The sequence below is a fragment of the Pelodiscus sinensis genome, chromosome 1, assembly GCF_052426305.1.
Source record: "Pelodiscus sinensis isolate ZL-2025 chromosome 1, ASM5242630v1, whole genome shotgun sequence".
Classification (NCBI taxonomy): Eukaryota; Metazoa; Chordata; order Testudines; family Trionychidae; genus Pelodiscus; species Pelodiscus sinensis.
Genome location: NC_143052.1, coordinates 308,183,060 through 308,196,275, shown reverse-complemented (window position 1 = coordinate 308,196,275; position 13,216 = coordinate 308,183,060). Strand labels below are relative to the sequence as shown.

At 42.9% G+C, this 13,216-nt stretch overlaps 1 protein-coding gene across 2 annotated transcripts; it reads right to left on the bottom strand.

Annotated features, from left to right (window-relative positions):
* Positions 1-571: 571 nt before the first annotated feature.
* Positions 572-12,591, bottom strand: POMP (proteasome maturation protein). Of its 2 annotated transcripts, none has more exons than XM_006138920.5 (6): positions 12,465-12,591; positions 8,674-8,771; positions 4,901-4,961; positions 3,292-3,393; positions 1,909-2,002; positions 572-1,108 (listed from the first exon to the last, which is right to left on the bottom strand). In XM_006138920.5, the coding sequence occupies exons 1-6, from the start codon at positions 12,465-12,467 to the stop codon at positions 1,041-1,043; spliced, it is 426 nt and encodes a 141-aa protein (XP_006138982.2). In that variant the 5' UTR covers positions 12,468-12,591; the 3' UTR covers positions 572-1,040. The 2 variants fall into 2 exon arrangements, with proteins under 2 accessions (XP_006138982.2, XP_089631650.1); XM_089775524.1 differs by lacking the exon at positions 12,465-12,591 and adding an exon at positions 11,662-11,728.
* Between the last annotated feature and the right edge of the window lie 625 nt (positions 12,592-13,216).

Here is a 13,216-nt window from a genome sequence, read left to right as displayed (position 1 = left end):
CTTTGGCTATCACCTGAGAGTTTACTTACAACCAAGTCAGTTCAGTTTTAATGTCAGGTTCTGCAGTTATGTAACAATGAATGTTCTTGCCGGGACCCTTTGTTATGCAGTCTGTCATTTTTAATTGTATATTTTCCTCTCTCAATAGAGGTATTTCCCCCTTAACATTTAAATATTACTAGGTGGTTATTTTAAGTTTCCATGTAAGCTGGAACAGAGTCAGTCCAAAATAGGGCTACAGAAGCTTTAATTCCACAAAGCAGTGGAGCTCAGGCAGGCTGCTGTGAAATCCCAAGGAGTTCTCCTATCAAAAGTAGCTAAGTAAACCAAATTCAGCTCCCAACTTTCATTACGTATAAGTGTCTAATTCTATTCAATGAGGCAACTGAGTTCTAGTGAATGAGCATCTCTGACACCTTAGCATGAGGGGAAAAAAGCATGTGGAGCAGTTCTTTTCTACCAGTGAGCTACTGAAGTTCCTTAAAGGGGCTGCAAATCGTGAGAGGAGCATTGCTTAGGTTGGAGGATAGAGACTTGAGTTACAATTAAATATATTTTGGAAACCACAGCATTTATAGCAAATTTTTATTCAATGCTTAAAAGAGTTTAAGAACAGAAAGTGATTCAGTGGAAAATGCCTGTTTTATATTCAAAAAGTTCTTTTGCAAGAATATCCATTCCCTGCATTTACCTACAGTAATCAATTTTAAAATGCACATCAATTTTTGTACTTCTTGTATATGTATATTTCAAAAACTAAGCAGCTGTTGTCCTGAGCAATATATGAAGAGTTTTCTTCTTGTACAGTTTTAAAATACCATCATAGGACATTTATACTGACAGTAAGCAGAGAACAAATCATAATAGACTTTAAACATTTAATGTGCCTATTCATCAAGTAAGGCAAGAGATCTCCTGCGGGTAAGTTAACAAAAACATTGTGTCAATGTCATATTAATATTATACACTGAACCTGTAGTATACTATAAAGATACATAAAGAAATGTTTTCATGAACAGCAGGTTTGGATTACATTTGTGTTACAATAAACCAAGCTTGTACTCGACCATCACATGTGGTTCTCCCATAACTTCACTCTGTGAGGGGTCTAGAAAAAAATAGTAAAATATTTGCCAAGTTAGTAACAGTTTGAAACAGAAACAATCATAAGACATGACTATATATCCTCTAAGTCAGGGGCGAGAAAAATAAGGCCCACTGGCGACATCCGGTCTGCCTAACTGCTGGATCTGACCCACAACCATCCCATGGCCCAGTAGGAGCTTCATTATCCAGCATCAAAAAGGTATACATCATATGTGACCTAGAAAAACAAGTTTTAAGCTTTGTTTTAAGTTGTCACACGAGTGTGACAAAAGAAAGTTTTACACAACGGTGATCAAAGCCCAGTTTAAAAAAAAAAGTTTTAAAGAAGTTAGAGAATCATTGTACTTTAAAAAGCAACAGTGAATGTTAGTTTCAAGTGGGTGAGTGTGTACAGAAAGACACAGAGCCCAAATCTAAGAGGTAAGATAGTATATCCAAAGAAAAATACCAGAATCAGTTTAAACAGAATACATTAAAAATCCCAGCAATTATTTGGAATGAAACAAATACCACACATGGTTCTACATTTAAATAGGGGCTTCATGGAACAAGATTAAACAAGGAGGCAGACAGATTCCCCCTTCACATATGCCACTGAAGTGGGGGCTTCACTATATTTATTTTTTTCCTGATACATCCCCTTTCTAGCCTCTAAACTTACATTAATTAAAAAAATAATAATGTAAAAAACCTAACTTTTGGGGACAGAGAGAATTTGAGAGCTTCCAAATCTCACCTTCCCCTAATAGTCTTGAGAAAGTTTTGACAGCTCAGAAAACCTTTGAAAGAAAATATATTTACCATTAAGAATATCCTCAAAACCAATGCATTCATCATTTCCTCTCAGTGTATCCAATGCTATATTTGAGCTATGCAGAAACGGAAGGCGTTGGATCTATGAAAACACAGCAAGAGTGAGAAATAAATGCAGGTTTCTCCATATTCAGGCTTGATTGGGGAAAAAAGAAAAGGTCTGTGCATGTCACTGAGTTTGTACAGGTTGAAACTCACTAAACCAGGACTCTTTAATCTGGCAACATTTATGGTCTGGTTCTAGGATCAGAGAGTCCCAGTGGAAGGCTAGCAACTGGGAGCCATGCAGGCTGGCAGGACAGCAGAACTTCCTGGCAGGACAGTGGGATCCTAATGCGCGGTAGTGGGGCTGTCCAGTAAGGCAGCGGGAGCCCAGTATGTGAAGGCAGCAGAGCTACCCAGCACGGCATCAGGAGCAAGGCACAGCAGCCCAGCACACGGAGGTGGTGAGGCTGCCTGGTAGGGCAGCCGGAGACAGCCGAGATGGGAGCTGGTGGCTGGGGGGCCAGAAACGACCTCCACTGATTTTGGCAAAATCCCTCATGTGGGACTGGTTAGGTCCCAAGGGTGCTGAACCAGGGAGGTCCAACCTGTAGTAAGGAAACTGATTAAAATGGCATGTAAAAAAATCAGATCACCAGATGCGTAACAGCCAGCAGCATACCTGTATTCGTAACTGTCTTTGACATAGAAACACTTAGCTGGTAAGTTACTTATAATACTTGTTTGTATATAACAAAGTATGCCTGTGGACATACTGAATTTATAATTATCCATAATATAAAGATTATCCCCAGTGAACTCAGAATGGGGTGGTGGCCTCAATCTCCCAAATAACTTGATTTGGGGGGCTGACTCACAGTTAACTTCCCTGGCTTACAAAAAAGGGCTGATGGGAGATGAGGGAATAAAGAGGAGATGTACGTAGAGTTTCAATGTCCTGATCTCTTTCCCACCTCCTTGTTCACTCCAGTCCACCAAACACTTTTAGGCTGCAGGAGCAGAGCTCCTTTCCTGTGTTTCTCAAGAGGTTTTGCAGAAAGAAATCAGGGCCATTACTTCAATTCTGCAGCCCTCTTCCCAAGGCCTGAAGGATGCAAGAATTCCACATATGACTTAAGAGGGTCAGCATCATTTCACCTGGAATTTTCTGAAACAACAGAACTCTGAATGTTTCAAATAAGCAGCATTAGGTTTTATCATATGCAGTAAAGCCAGTTCTGCTTAGAGTTTGCTTGAAAAATGTATTGAAGATGATATTATCTAATGTATTTTGAAATAAACAAATGCTTTTAAAAAAGCATGTTTATGTGTATGTCTATAACTTAGGTAAGGCAATTCATATTACTAGAATAGGTAAAAATTACCTACCTGCTTTGCTGCTTTGAATTCCATTTGCAACTTCAGAGGAGCATGGAGTCCTTGAATATTTCTCAGAGTCGATAAATTCATTTTATCTTGGTTTAGCTGAAACTATCAAAAAATTAAAAAACTGCATTTAGTTACACCTATAGAACATATATTTGTAAAAAATATATACTTCAAAGAACAGCTAAATCCTCAGGAAAAAAGACGAAGCAGTAAATAGGTTGCTAGATTGCTAGCTTTATTAACCTTTGTGCAATTGTTTTAAGCAACTGAGAAAGAAAATCTAATTTTAAAATCATGCATTACTATACATGCTGCTTGCTACTGGCTAAAACAGCACTTGGTTATTTTTGGCAAGCAGGATACATTGGACTCCACCAAGTGGTATAGTTGTGTATCACTAAGCAATTTCAATAAAACCTGGTCTAAAAGAAGCCATGGTAGGTCTTTTGAACGGACAGGAAGAGTCATCATCGCCATCATTGAAAAAAGTAAGAAGTTCGTGTTTGGCAAACTTCTCCTATCTCTAATATAATGAAATCACTTTATATGATTTCAGCAGATATTTATTTTTGTTAAATACCTTATACACAAGTTCTAATGTTTTAAAACATTTAGGAAAGCAAGTGTTGAGTCTTGACTCCTTATGGGGTACTCTGGCACTAAGCTATAATAAAAAATACAGCATATGTGTAACAGGTACTGGTTTCAGATATCCAGTCAAAATGCTTTTTTTGTTAAATAAACTTTTCAAGCATCAACTAAAAAATCATTTTGCACGTATTTGCAGTATACATTTTGCACGTATTTTTTGGCTCCATATTTGCCCTGATGCTACTGACAGCAGCACATACAGTGACAAAAGATAGTGTTTTGCCTCATTTTTAAAAAAATTTGTAATATTTAGAAGTTATATCGATAATGCGTATGATAACAATACACTGATGTAGTAGCCAGTTATGTTTCCAAAAAAGATATTTAACACGAGTAAGCAGAAATATATGTTACCGGGCAGGAAATCCTCTCTAAGCAAAGCATCAAAGGTTTAGTCAGTCTCTGTAATTTTCATCATAAGTTCAGAAGAAAAATATTAACTTCTCATAGCTTACATTAGTCTTGTCAGTATCTTTTGCTATTTAAAAGTGGGTCTTATTATACATCAATATCATACACAGATACTTAGGTTTCTTTGCTATCAATGCTTTTTGTACAATTTATAACCTTCTACAGCAAAAAGAACAATAATTTCAGCATAATACAGGAATCATATTTTGGAATATTATTAGAATGAACTCAAAAATATATCTCCTGAAAATGTTTAGTTCTACCGCATCAAATCTCCTGTGCTGAAATAAGCCCTACCTGTTCTTTCAACTATTATCCAAGTGCCACCTACCAAAAATTCATAATGAAATACTATTAGCATGATATCAAAACAATACAGCTGTGAGGCACTTTCATTCCATTAATGTTAGGATCCTATTAACCACTGAGATGCACTGAAAATGTACTTGTCAAGAAGTTAACAGTAACAATGGCCTATAATTAAACTTTGTAACTGGCTGCTGGTAAGAAAGCATTAAGAGGTTCCCAAAATGAGCACTGCACTTACATTTTTTTCTGACAGTTCCAATGGATGGCTGGGCAGAAGTTCATTTTTCACACTTGTAAAGCTAGAAATGCAAACCAAAGTTTTTAAAATAGTCACATGAGAACCAAAAATTAATCCATCCATTTCTAGGATGACACTAATTCTAGATACAAACATCAAGCCACTATAATTATTTCTCATTTAGAACAAGGAAAAACCTGTAAAGGACTTCAGCTTTTTTCTGCTTCAGTTTCAAGCTTCACATAAAAACAGTCATAGTTTCTCTTCCCCTAGTTCTAGCTCCCAATGACAAGACACCTTAAGCTTGAATACTTGACTATTTCTTGCTATTATTGGTTCACTTATGGATAATTACACTAGTGGTTCCCAACCTGTGGTCTGCAGACCCCTGGTGGTCCGAGACGGTACTGTAGGGGGTCTGCAGAAAGTTGGGAACTGAGAGGCTCCGTGCCAGCAGCCAGCAAGTCCCTCAGCCCGCACTGCTTCCTAAGCGGGCTGAGGGACACAGCTTGGGAATCAGTGCAGGCTGCAGGCACAGCTATACTGTTTGGGAGGAGGGGTCTGCACAATGTTAACAGATTGAATAGGGGTCCATATGCTGGAAAAGGTAGATCAGTGGTTCCCAACAAGTATGATCCTTGTTCCAAAGGACAGGGGCCTGCTTAGTATCCAACAATGAGTTTCACCTGCCCTGACCAACTCAGTGTACCCCCACTCACTAAATTACAGTCAGTATCTAAAGGATCTAATGTGGTATGTCATTGAAAAACTAATCAATCTTTCACTTATCATTAATATTTGTGTGTTATATGTGTACATGAAGAACTTTAAACCAGTCATGTAAGAGGGTTTGATAAGCACCTTTTAGTCATGTTTTTCTAGCCTGGCTGTAAACAGCTTTCCCCAAACAACAGAAAAAGACCAGGTGTGGACAAATTCAATGGGATATTCATTTGTATGAGAAACAGCAGGAAGAGATCATTTACACTGTAAAAGTCACCAGTGGAGGAGAACACAGCACAGAGACTACAGCATGGCATCCACACTCAGCAGGGGAAAAGGAAATTTATCTCGGGATACACTTGAGAAGAATACATTTCAAAATTTTACCAGACTATTGGGGGGGGGGGGGGGGGGGGGGGGGGCGGGGACAGGTGCGTGCAAACCCCTAAATTAACTTTCAGTTGAGGAAGCAAAGGAACCAAGCATTTTTTGGTGAGGACTCTTCATGGAATTTAAAGTCTGCTTGTCCATATTGAGTACGTCCACACTACAATGTAAACCCAGAATTACAAGAATTTGTTAACCTTAACTTGAGCACCTATGCACATTTATAATCACAGGTTAAAAATTGTTGAACCCTGGGCCTTAACCTGGGGTTCCTGTGTTTACACTGCATTATACAGGTCCAAGTCCAACCACCTATATCCTTAGCACCTTCCCAAAATGTGGCCACTATAGCCCTTTGTTTATGGTGCAGCATGGGAAAATTTGACTGATCACTCAACTTGACTGTTTGAAGGATAAAAAAGTCTGTCTGTGGGATACTTCTGGAAGACTCCCAGAGCACAAGTCCACTTGGCCTACAGCTATGCTGCAAAGCAATAGAACTTGAACTCTGGGTCACAACTTGACTCAGACTCAGACTTTGCACCCTAGTCTGGTTTTGGGACCCTGGGCCTGAGCCCTTAGTTAGTTAGTTCTGGGGGAGTGCTACAATTTTTACTATGACTCCTGCAATTGTTGCATTTGAACTCCCCCAGAACTAGTACTGTAAGTTGTGTGTTAGTGCAAACACTGAATACACACTGAAGTGTAAACATATCTTTGGTGAAAAACACTTCTTTGAACAAGACACTTAAACAAAATTTTATTCTTAGAAGGGTTTTCACTTTTATTTCCTTGTAATCCTTTCTATCTTTATTCCTTATTCTTGAAATCACTTAAACCTATGGGCTACGTCTAGACTAGCATGATTTTCCGTAAATGCTTTTCACAGAAAAGTTTTTCCGTTAAAAGCATTTGCGGAAAACAGCGTCTAGATTGGCACGGACGCTTTTCTGCAAAAGCACTTTTTGCGGAAAAGCGTCCGTGCCAATCTAGACGTGGTTTTGCGCAAGAAAGCCCCGATCGCCATTTTCACGATTGGGGCTTTTTTGCGCAAAACAATACCACGTTGTCTACACTGGCCATGTTGCGCAAAAGCTTTTGCGCAAGACGGCTTTTGCCCGAACGGGAGCAGCATAGTATTTCCGCAAGAACACTGACAATCTTACATGAAATCGTCAGTGTTCTTGCGGAAATTCAAGCGGCCAGTGTAGACAGTTGGCAAGTTTTTCTGCAAAAGCAGCTGCTTTTGAGGAAAAACTTGCCAGTCTAGACGCAGCCATGGTGTTTTGCTTAAATCACCTTGTTTTAATTTTACAGTAAATCAATTCAGTGCTGTGATTGAAATAAGAACTTTTATCAAACCCCATGTCCCCTGTATTAATGAATTGTAGTGTATTGTCTCTTTAAAGAAGTAACAAAGAACTACTTCTGCAAATGTTTCAGAGGGCTGGACACAGCAGAGTGATGTTTCTGGGGAACTTGGAAATTCACTGCTTTTTTTTTCCCCGGCAAAGCAAGGTTTGGAAACAGAGGCCTGAAGAGTTAGCTGGCAAGGCAGACAAGCAGGTGTACAGGGAGTTGTGGTACATCTTAGGAGTAGCAAAACAATTTGCTGAGGCTGAAAGGAGTAACATAGTAACTTACAATTCTGGACCTCAGCAGATTGTCTTAATAGTAGGTGGTTCTCTGGAAATTCAGGACTGGGAAAGTATTGGGGTCAGACTTTGGGACGTTAGCGACTAGTTGATTGATAACAAATGCTTATCGGACAGTCGAATAGAAACTCAACTAAGCAAGAGGGGGAGCAGGAGCTGGTTCCTCCCAGCACTATCTCCATGGGGGACAGAGGGATAGCAAACAAACGGCACAAATGGGGACCGCTTCAGTCCCTACTCACCCTGTGCTCTCTTTGGTGCCGCCCCCCTGCTGCCTCTATGAGAGGCTGTTGCCACCAAGCAGCCCCTGTTTGCAGTGGCCCCTGTGCATGGCCAGCCCTGGCTGCCACGAACAGGGGCTGGTGCCACAGCAGAGTCTGTTTGTGGTGGCCAGCATTTGATAAACATTTTAAAATTTCAACCAAAGTATTCACGCTTAGATTCTAGATGTATATTAAACCATTTTCCACATTATTAATACTATTAAATGTGCCATTCACAGGTGAAGTCTATCATTTTGGCCAATGTTAAAATAGCACAAGCAACTACATTTTTTAAAGACAAAGTTCATGGGATGTAAATTAAGGTGCATTCTTTACAGACCACTAATTACATGGCTGTATTTATTATTTTCTTCTAAGAGTAAGTTTCATAGGAAATAAGCTCTTGACACATAATGCTCCTACTATAACTATTCACTGGTCTAGTCACTTTGTGCTTCTCAACCCACAGCCCAATAAGCACATAGCTGTGTCCGATGTAGATTTACTGGTTATATATATATTGTTTGGATGTGACCCACTTACCACTCAGAAAGCTGCTTATGTAGCCCTCACTGGTAAATAGGCTGAGAATCATTGGACTAGGCATATCTTTTGGTATAAAGTAAATTACCCAAGAAGTATATATTCTACAATAGGTTCATAATACATATAAACTTTCTTCCTACGTCCTTTCGAATTTCAATGTGGCTGTTAGTATATTAGCAAGCAGACAAGGCATACATACCCTTTGCGTAGAATATCATGACCTCCAAATGCTCCACTAGCTGAAAATTCAGCAATTGGGATACTATCCTTCAGCTGAGAGCCAACTCCTCTGGAATTCTGAAACAAAAAGTAAGGATTACTTTTACAGAATTAGGTCCCATTCAGTGCTTCTGTTAAATGATAAATGGAAATTTAGATTAATCTCTTGGCCCTTTATACCAAAAAACAGTTAACCAATGAGTTGTTTCATGTCTCTTTAAAATTACATATGCACAAACCTTAATCTTCAGAATGAAGGCTTTTTAACTGAGACTATAAATGCCATTTAATTAGGACACCTTGAGACCAGCATTCCCTCTAATTTTTCCCACCCCTCAGTGAAATGAATTTTGTTATGTGCACCAAGATGGGGGTGATGTTTGATACATTACCTTTATATTAGGGATGCTAAAATGCATTTAATAATTAAGTAATTGTGTAACCAGTGAAAATTACATGCAGGGGCAGGCAGCTCCCCAGAGACTTATGTGGAAAGCCAGTTTTTAAGCTGGCTACAGGAGCATGGAGGGAGGAATTCAGGCTGCTCCATGCTCTCTGCACACACTGGCTCCTTCCTCCTCTGAGTGCTGCTGCATCAGCACATACAGGGAGGCTGTGTGTAACCATTCACATTAACCGATGAGCCCAGGTATACAGTTACACTTTCACATCCCTACTTCATATTGGGGTATATTACAAAATTCATGTGGTGGGGGTGGCACCAAGGGCTACAGAGTAAAGGAGGGGGCTCAGGTCTAGGGTAAAGGGTTGGGATGTAGGAGTGTGAAGGCTCTGGGTAGAAGTGCAGACTCTGGGGTGAAGCCAGGCTGAAAGATTTGGCACGAAGGAGGGTGCTCCAGAGCTACTGCAGCAAGGAGAGAACTCGTCCCATCTTTCTCCCCTCACAGCAACACTTGGGCTAGGAGGGAAAATCACCTCTCCTCTCTAAGGCAGCTCCACGACTGGGGTTGTATAACAGGTGGTCCTCCCCTGGTGCCGGCAGGTTCCAAGCTCTAGGGTGTGGCCAGCTGGAACTCGAGGAGGGCAACTACAGCAAATCGGGGAGGCCTCAGGGGCTGAGCCACTCCAGACATGGTGGGGGTGGTGGCAGTTCCAGAGCCAGGTCGTTCCAGCTGCAGTAAAGGTGGGAGAGGGGGCAGCTCTGCGGCTGAGCTGCTTCAGCCACATTTGCATGGGGGGTGGGGGGGCACAAGGTTCAGGTCAACTCTTCCCCAGCCAGGACAGACTGCATGACACTAACTAGGCAGCTGTGTGGCCTCACAGACTACAGAAAACTTAGCTTGAGATGATTTAGCAGTGCTTAGACCGCTTGGAAAAGTGCAGTCTGCTGTCTTCTCCTCTAAAACTTGCTACGGCAGAACAAAAAGAACTTAATTGTCTTTTACTATGTGTATGGTAGTACTTACAAAAACTGGGTCCCAATCCTGACTGGGGTTTCTGGGCATTATTATAACACATACAATCAACTAGGGCAGCAGTTCTCAAACTTTCTGGACTCTGGAGCCCTTTACATGCATAAAAATGTATGTAGAGCCCCAGCGGTCCACTGATTGTATGTGTTGTACCTATCGATGTTTCCACTTTGTCAACCTTACGGAGCGCAGTTTGAGAAACACTGAACTAGGGTTTAGCAAGAAACTTCGAGTAGATTATTCCACAATTGTCCTCTACAAAGTTCCTCACACGCTTCTCTGAAGCATCTGGTACTAGCCAATCAGACGGAGGAAACTGGACTATTGATCTGACATGGCAATTGTGATTTTTTCTATATGCAAAGCCAGAGTAATAAAGAAGATATTTTCACTTCATAGGGCTTGACTAGGACAGCTGTCTGCAGATTTTTGTATTTAATTCAGTTTTGAACATTTTCATACCTCAGAAACAGAATGACAAATTACAGAGAGCTCCGGGAAGATCGACAAAATGTATGTACATTTTTATTTATTTACTGGAATGGGATTAAAGGCACTGATTTTTCAGGAAACATAAAACAGTCAAATGAATGTTTGGAGAGAACTGGACAGCACTCAGGAGATCTGGGCTCTATTTCCAGCTGTGCCATTCAGCTACAGAGACCTTGGATAAGCCACTTCATCTCTCTCTGCCTCAGTTTCCCCTCTCTCTCTCTCATGCTTCCTTTCTTGTCTATTTAAACAGTCAGTGGTTTGGACAGAGACTATTTCCTACTATGAGAACATACAGGCTACGTCTAGACTGGCATGATTTTCCGCAAATGCTTTTAACAGAAAAGTTTTTCCGTTAAAAGCATTTGTGGAAAAGAGCGTCTAGATTGGCACGGACGCTTTTCCACAAAAGCACTTTTTGCAGAAAAGCATCTGTGCCAATCTAGACGCGGTTTTGTGCAAGAAAGCCCTGATCACCATTTTTGCCATTGGGGCTTTTTTGCGCAAAACAGTTTTTAGCGGTCTACACTGGCCCTCTTGCACAAAAACATTTCCGGAAAAGGGCTTTTGCCCGAACGGGAACGTCAAAGCATATGCGCAAGAAGCACTGATTTCGGACAGTAGAATGTCAGTGTTTTTGTGTAGACAGCTGGCAAGTTTTCCCACAAAAGCAGTTGCTTTTGCGGATAAACTTGCCAGTCTAGACGCAGCCACAGTGTTTAGCACAATGGAATATCCGTGCACTACTATCACACATATGTGGAATATGAAAATACAGGAGGAATAGTTAACAGATTAAGGATGTAAGCAAGTAGTCAACCAGTCCTTTGCTTATTGGGTAGTCGACTGGAATATTGACAACTTGCTTCACCCTGTGCTCTACTTTACTGACTCTCTAAGACCATTCTCTGCACTTGTTTAAGGAAAATAAATTCAAACTTGAAGATGGGAGGGATGGCAGAACTAACACAGTATTCCAGATCTCACGAGAGCCCTCCTACAAAGGTAATAACACTTTCCTACTTCTTCTAGAAATAACTTGCCTGATACATCCTACGATTGCAGGAGCCCTTTTTCAGACCCATATCCTGCATGCAGCTCATAGTCATCCTGTGATAGATCAACATAATCATCTTTTTCTGTCATCTCCAATTTTCAACCCAAATTCCTGTTGTTAGTCCCCAAGCCACATGACCTTGAACAAATGGCAAGCCCAAATACCTAATGTGAATCTTTGTAAAGTCCAGGAAAAGGGAGAGCAGCAGCATTATCAACTTCTGCCTCAAGCCTTGCAATATTAGGCGTCCTCCTTCAAGCCCCAACTTAACCTCAGGTTTCGGTTTTCTGGAAGTAATTACCCAGTCCCCACGACAGCAGAGCCAAGCTTTAAAATGCCCTCAAATGTACCCTACAAGCTGAGAAAAATCCCTCCCCCCGGCAAGGAAGCACTAACGACGTGAAGCCGCACTCGTGTCCCAGCCGGTGCTTAGCGATGCTGAGCAGGAAACGATCCACAGGCAGCGGGGGAGGGGAGCCAGAATGACACACTCCGCGCCTAGGACACTCACCCCACCGGGGGTGTGAGTATGGGGGGGAGGGGCGTTCAGGAGCCACGGGGGCCGTGGCACTACGGGGGCGGCGAGGCAAGCGGGGTCGCTTCGTGCTGCTGATTCATTCCCCCTCCCCCCGCGGCACAGAACCGCCGGGCACAAGCCGCCTCTCCCCCAGCCCCCGCCGCGAAAACGAGGCCCGGACGCCCCCATAACTCAGCGCGGGCCCCAACATTCCCCCCTCCCCCGACCGGGTCCCGGACGCAGCCCCCAACGTCCTCCGGCCCTCAACTTACCATCTCGACCCCCTCACCCACGAGCCACCACTACTTCCGCCTGCGCTATGACCTCACTTCCGCTCCCAAGAATCCGCGGGAGAGCAGGGCGGGGCCAGGACGGTGGTGTTGGGTGCGCGCGGCTGTGCCCTAGACGCTCTGCGCCTGTTGGGAGCGTCGCGCGCGCTAACGGCCGTGGCGGCGAGCGGTGGCGGGGGGAGCCGGCAGAGCGCCGGTGGCCGGCCCCGGGGCGGGGAGAGCCACGCAGCCGCCTAAGCTCTATGCTGGGAGCTGTTGGCGCCGCCCTGTGGGTGCCGGGGCCAGAGGCCCTGCCTACGCTAGGAGAGCAGGTGAAATCTAATAGGGTCGATTCCTGGCCACCCGATTTTGCAAAGGTCCGTGGCCTCATTGCGGGGAAGCTTGGAATACAGGGCGCACTAGCGCGTGGCCCCCTCCCCCAGAGCCAGGCCCCGCAGGTAGCTTTGCTCCCAGTGCGCGCTGGGACCGGGACTGTGCAGCAGACGGTTATGGACTCATGCGGTCGGTGTCCGATAATGCCGTCATCTAGTCCGTCCCCCCCTTGGATGAGCTCGAGGGGAAGCAGTGTGTTTGTGCCTTTTTTGTGCCCTCATTGCCGTGAAGATGCCAGAGCAGTGCAAGCATGGATCCTGGTTTGCAGCAACCCAGAGTGATGCTGATGTGTGCCATGGTGAGCCTCATGCACAGTACTCTGAGAGCATGCACATGTTGCTCCTCCAGGAGAAGTATGAATC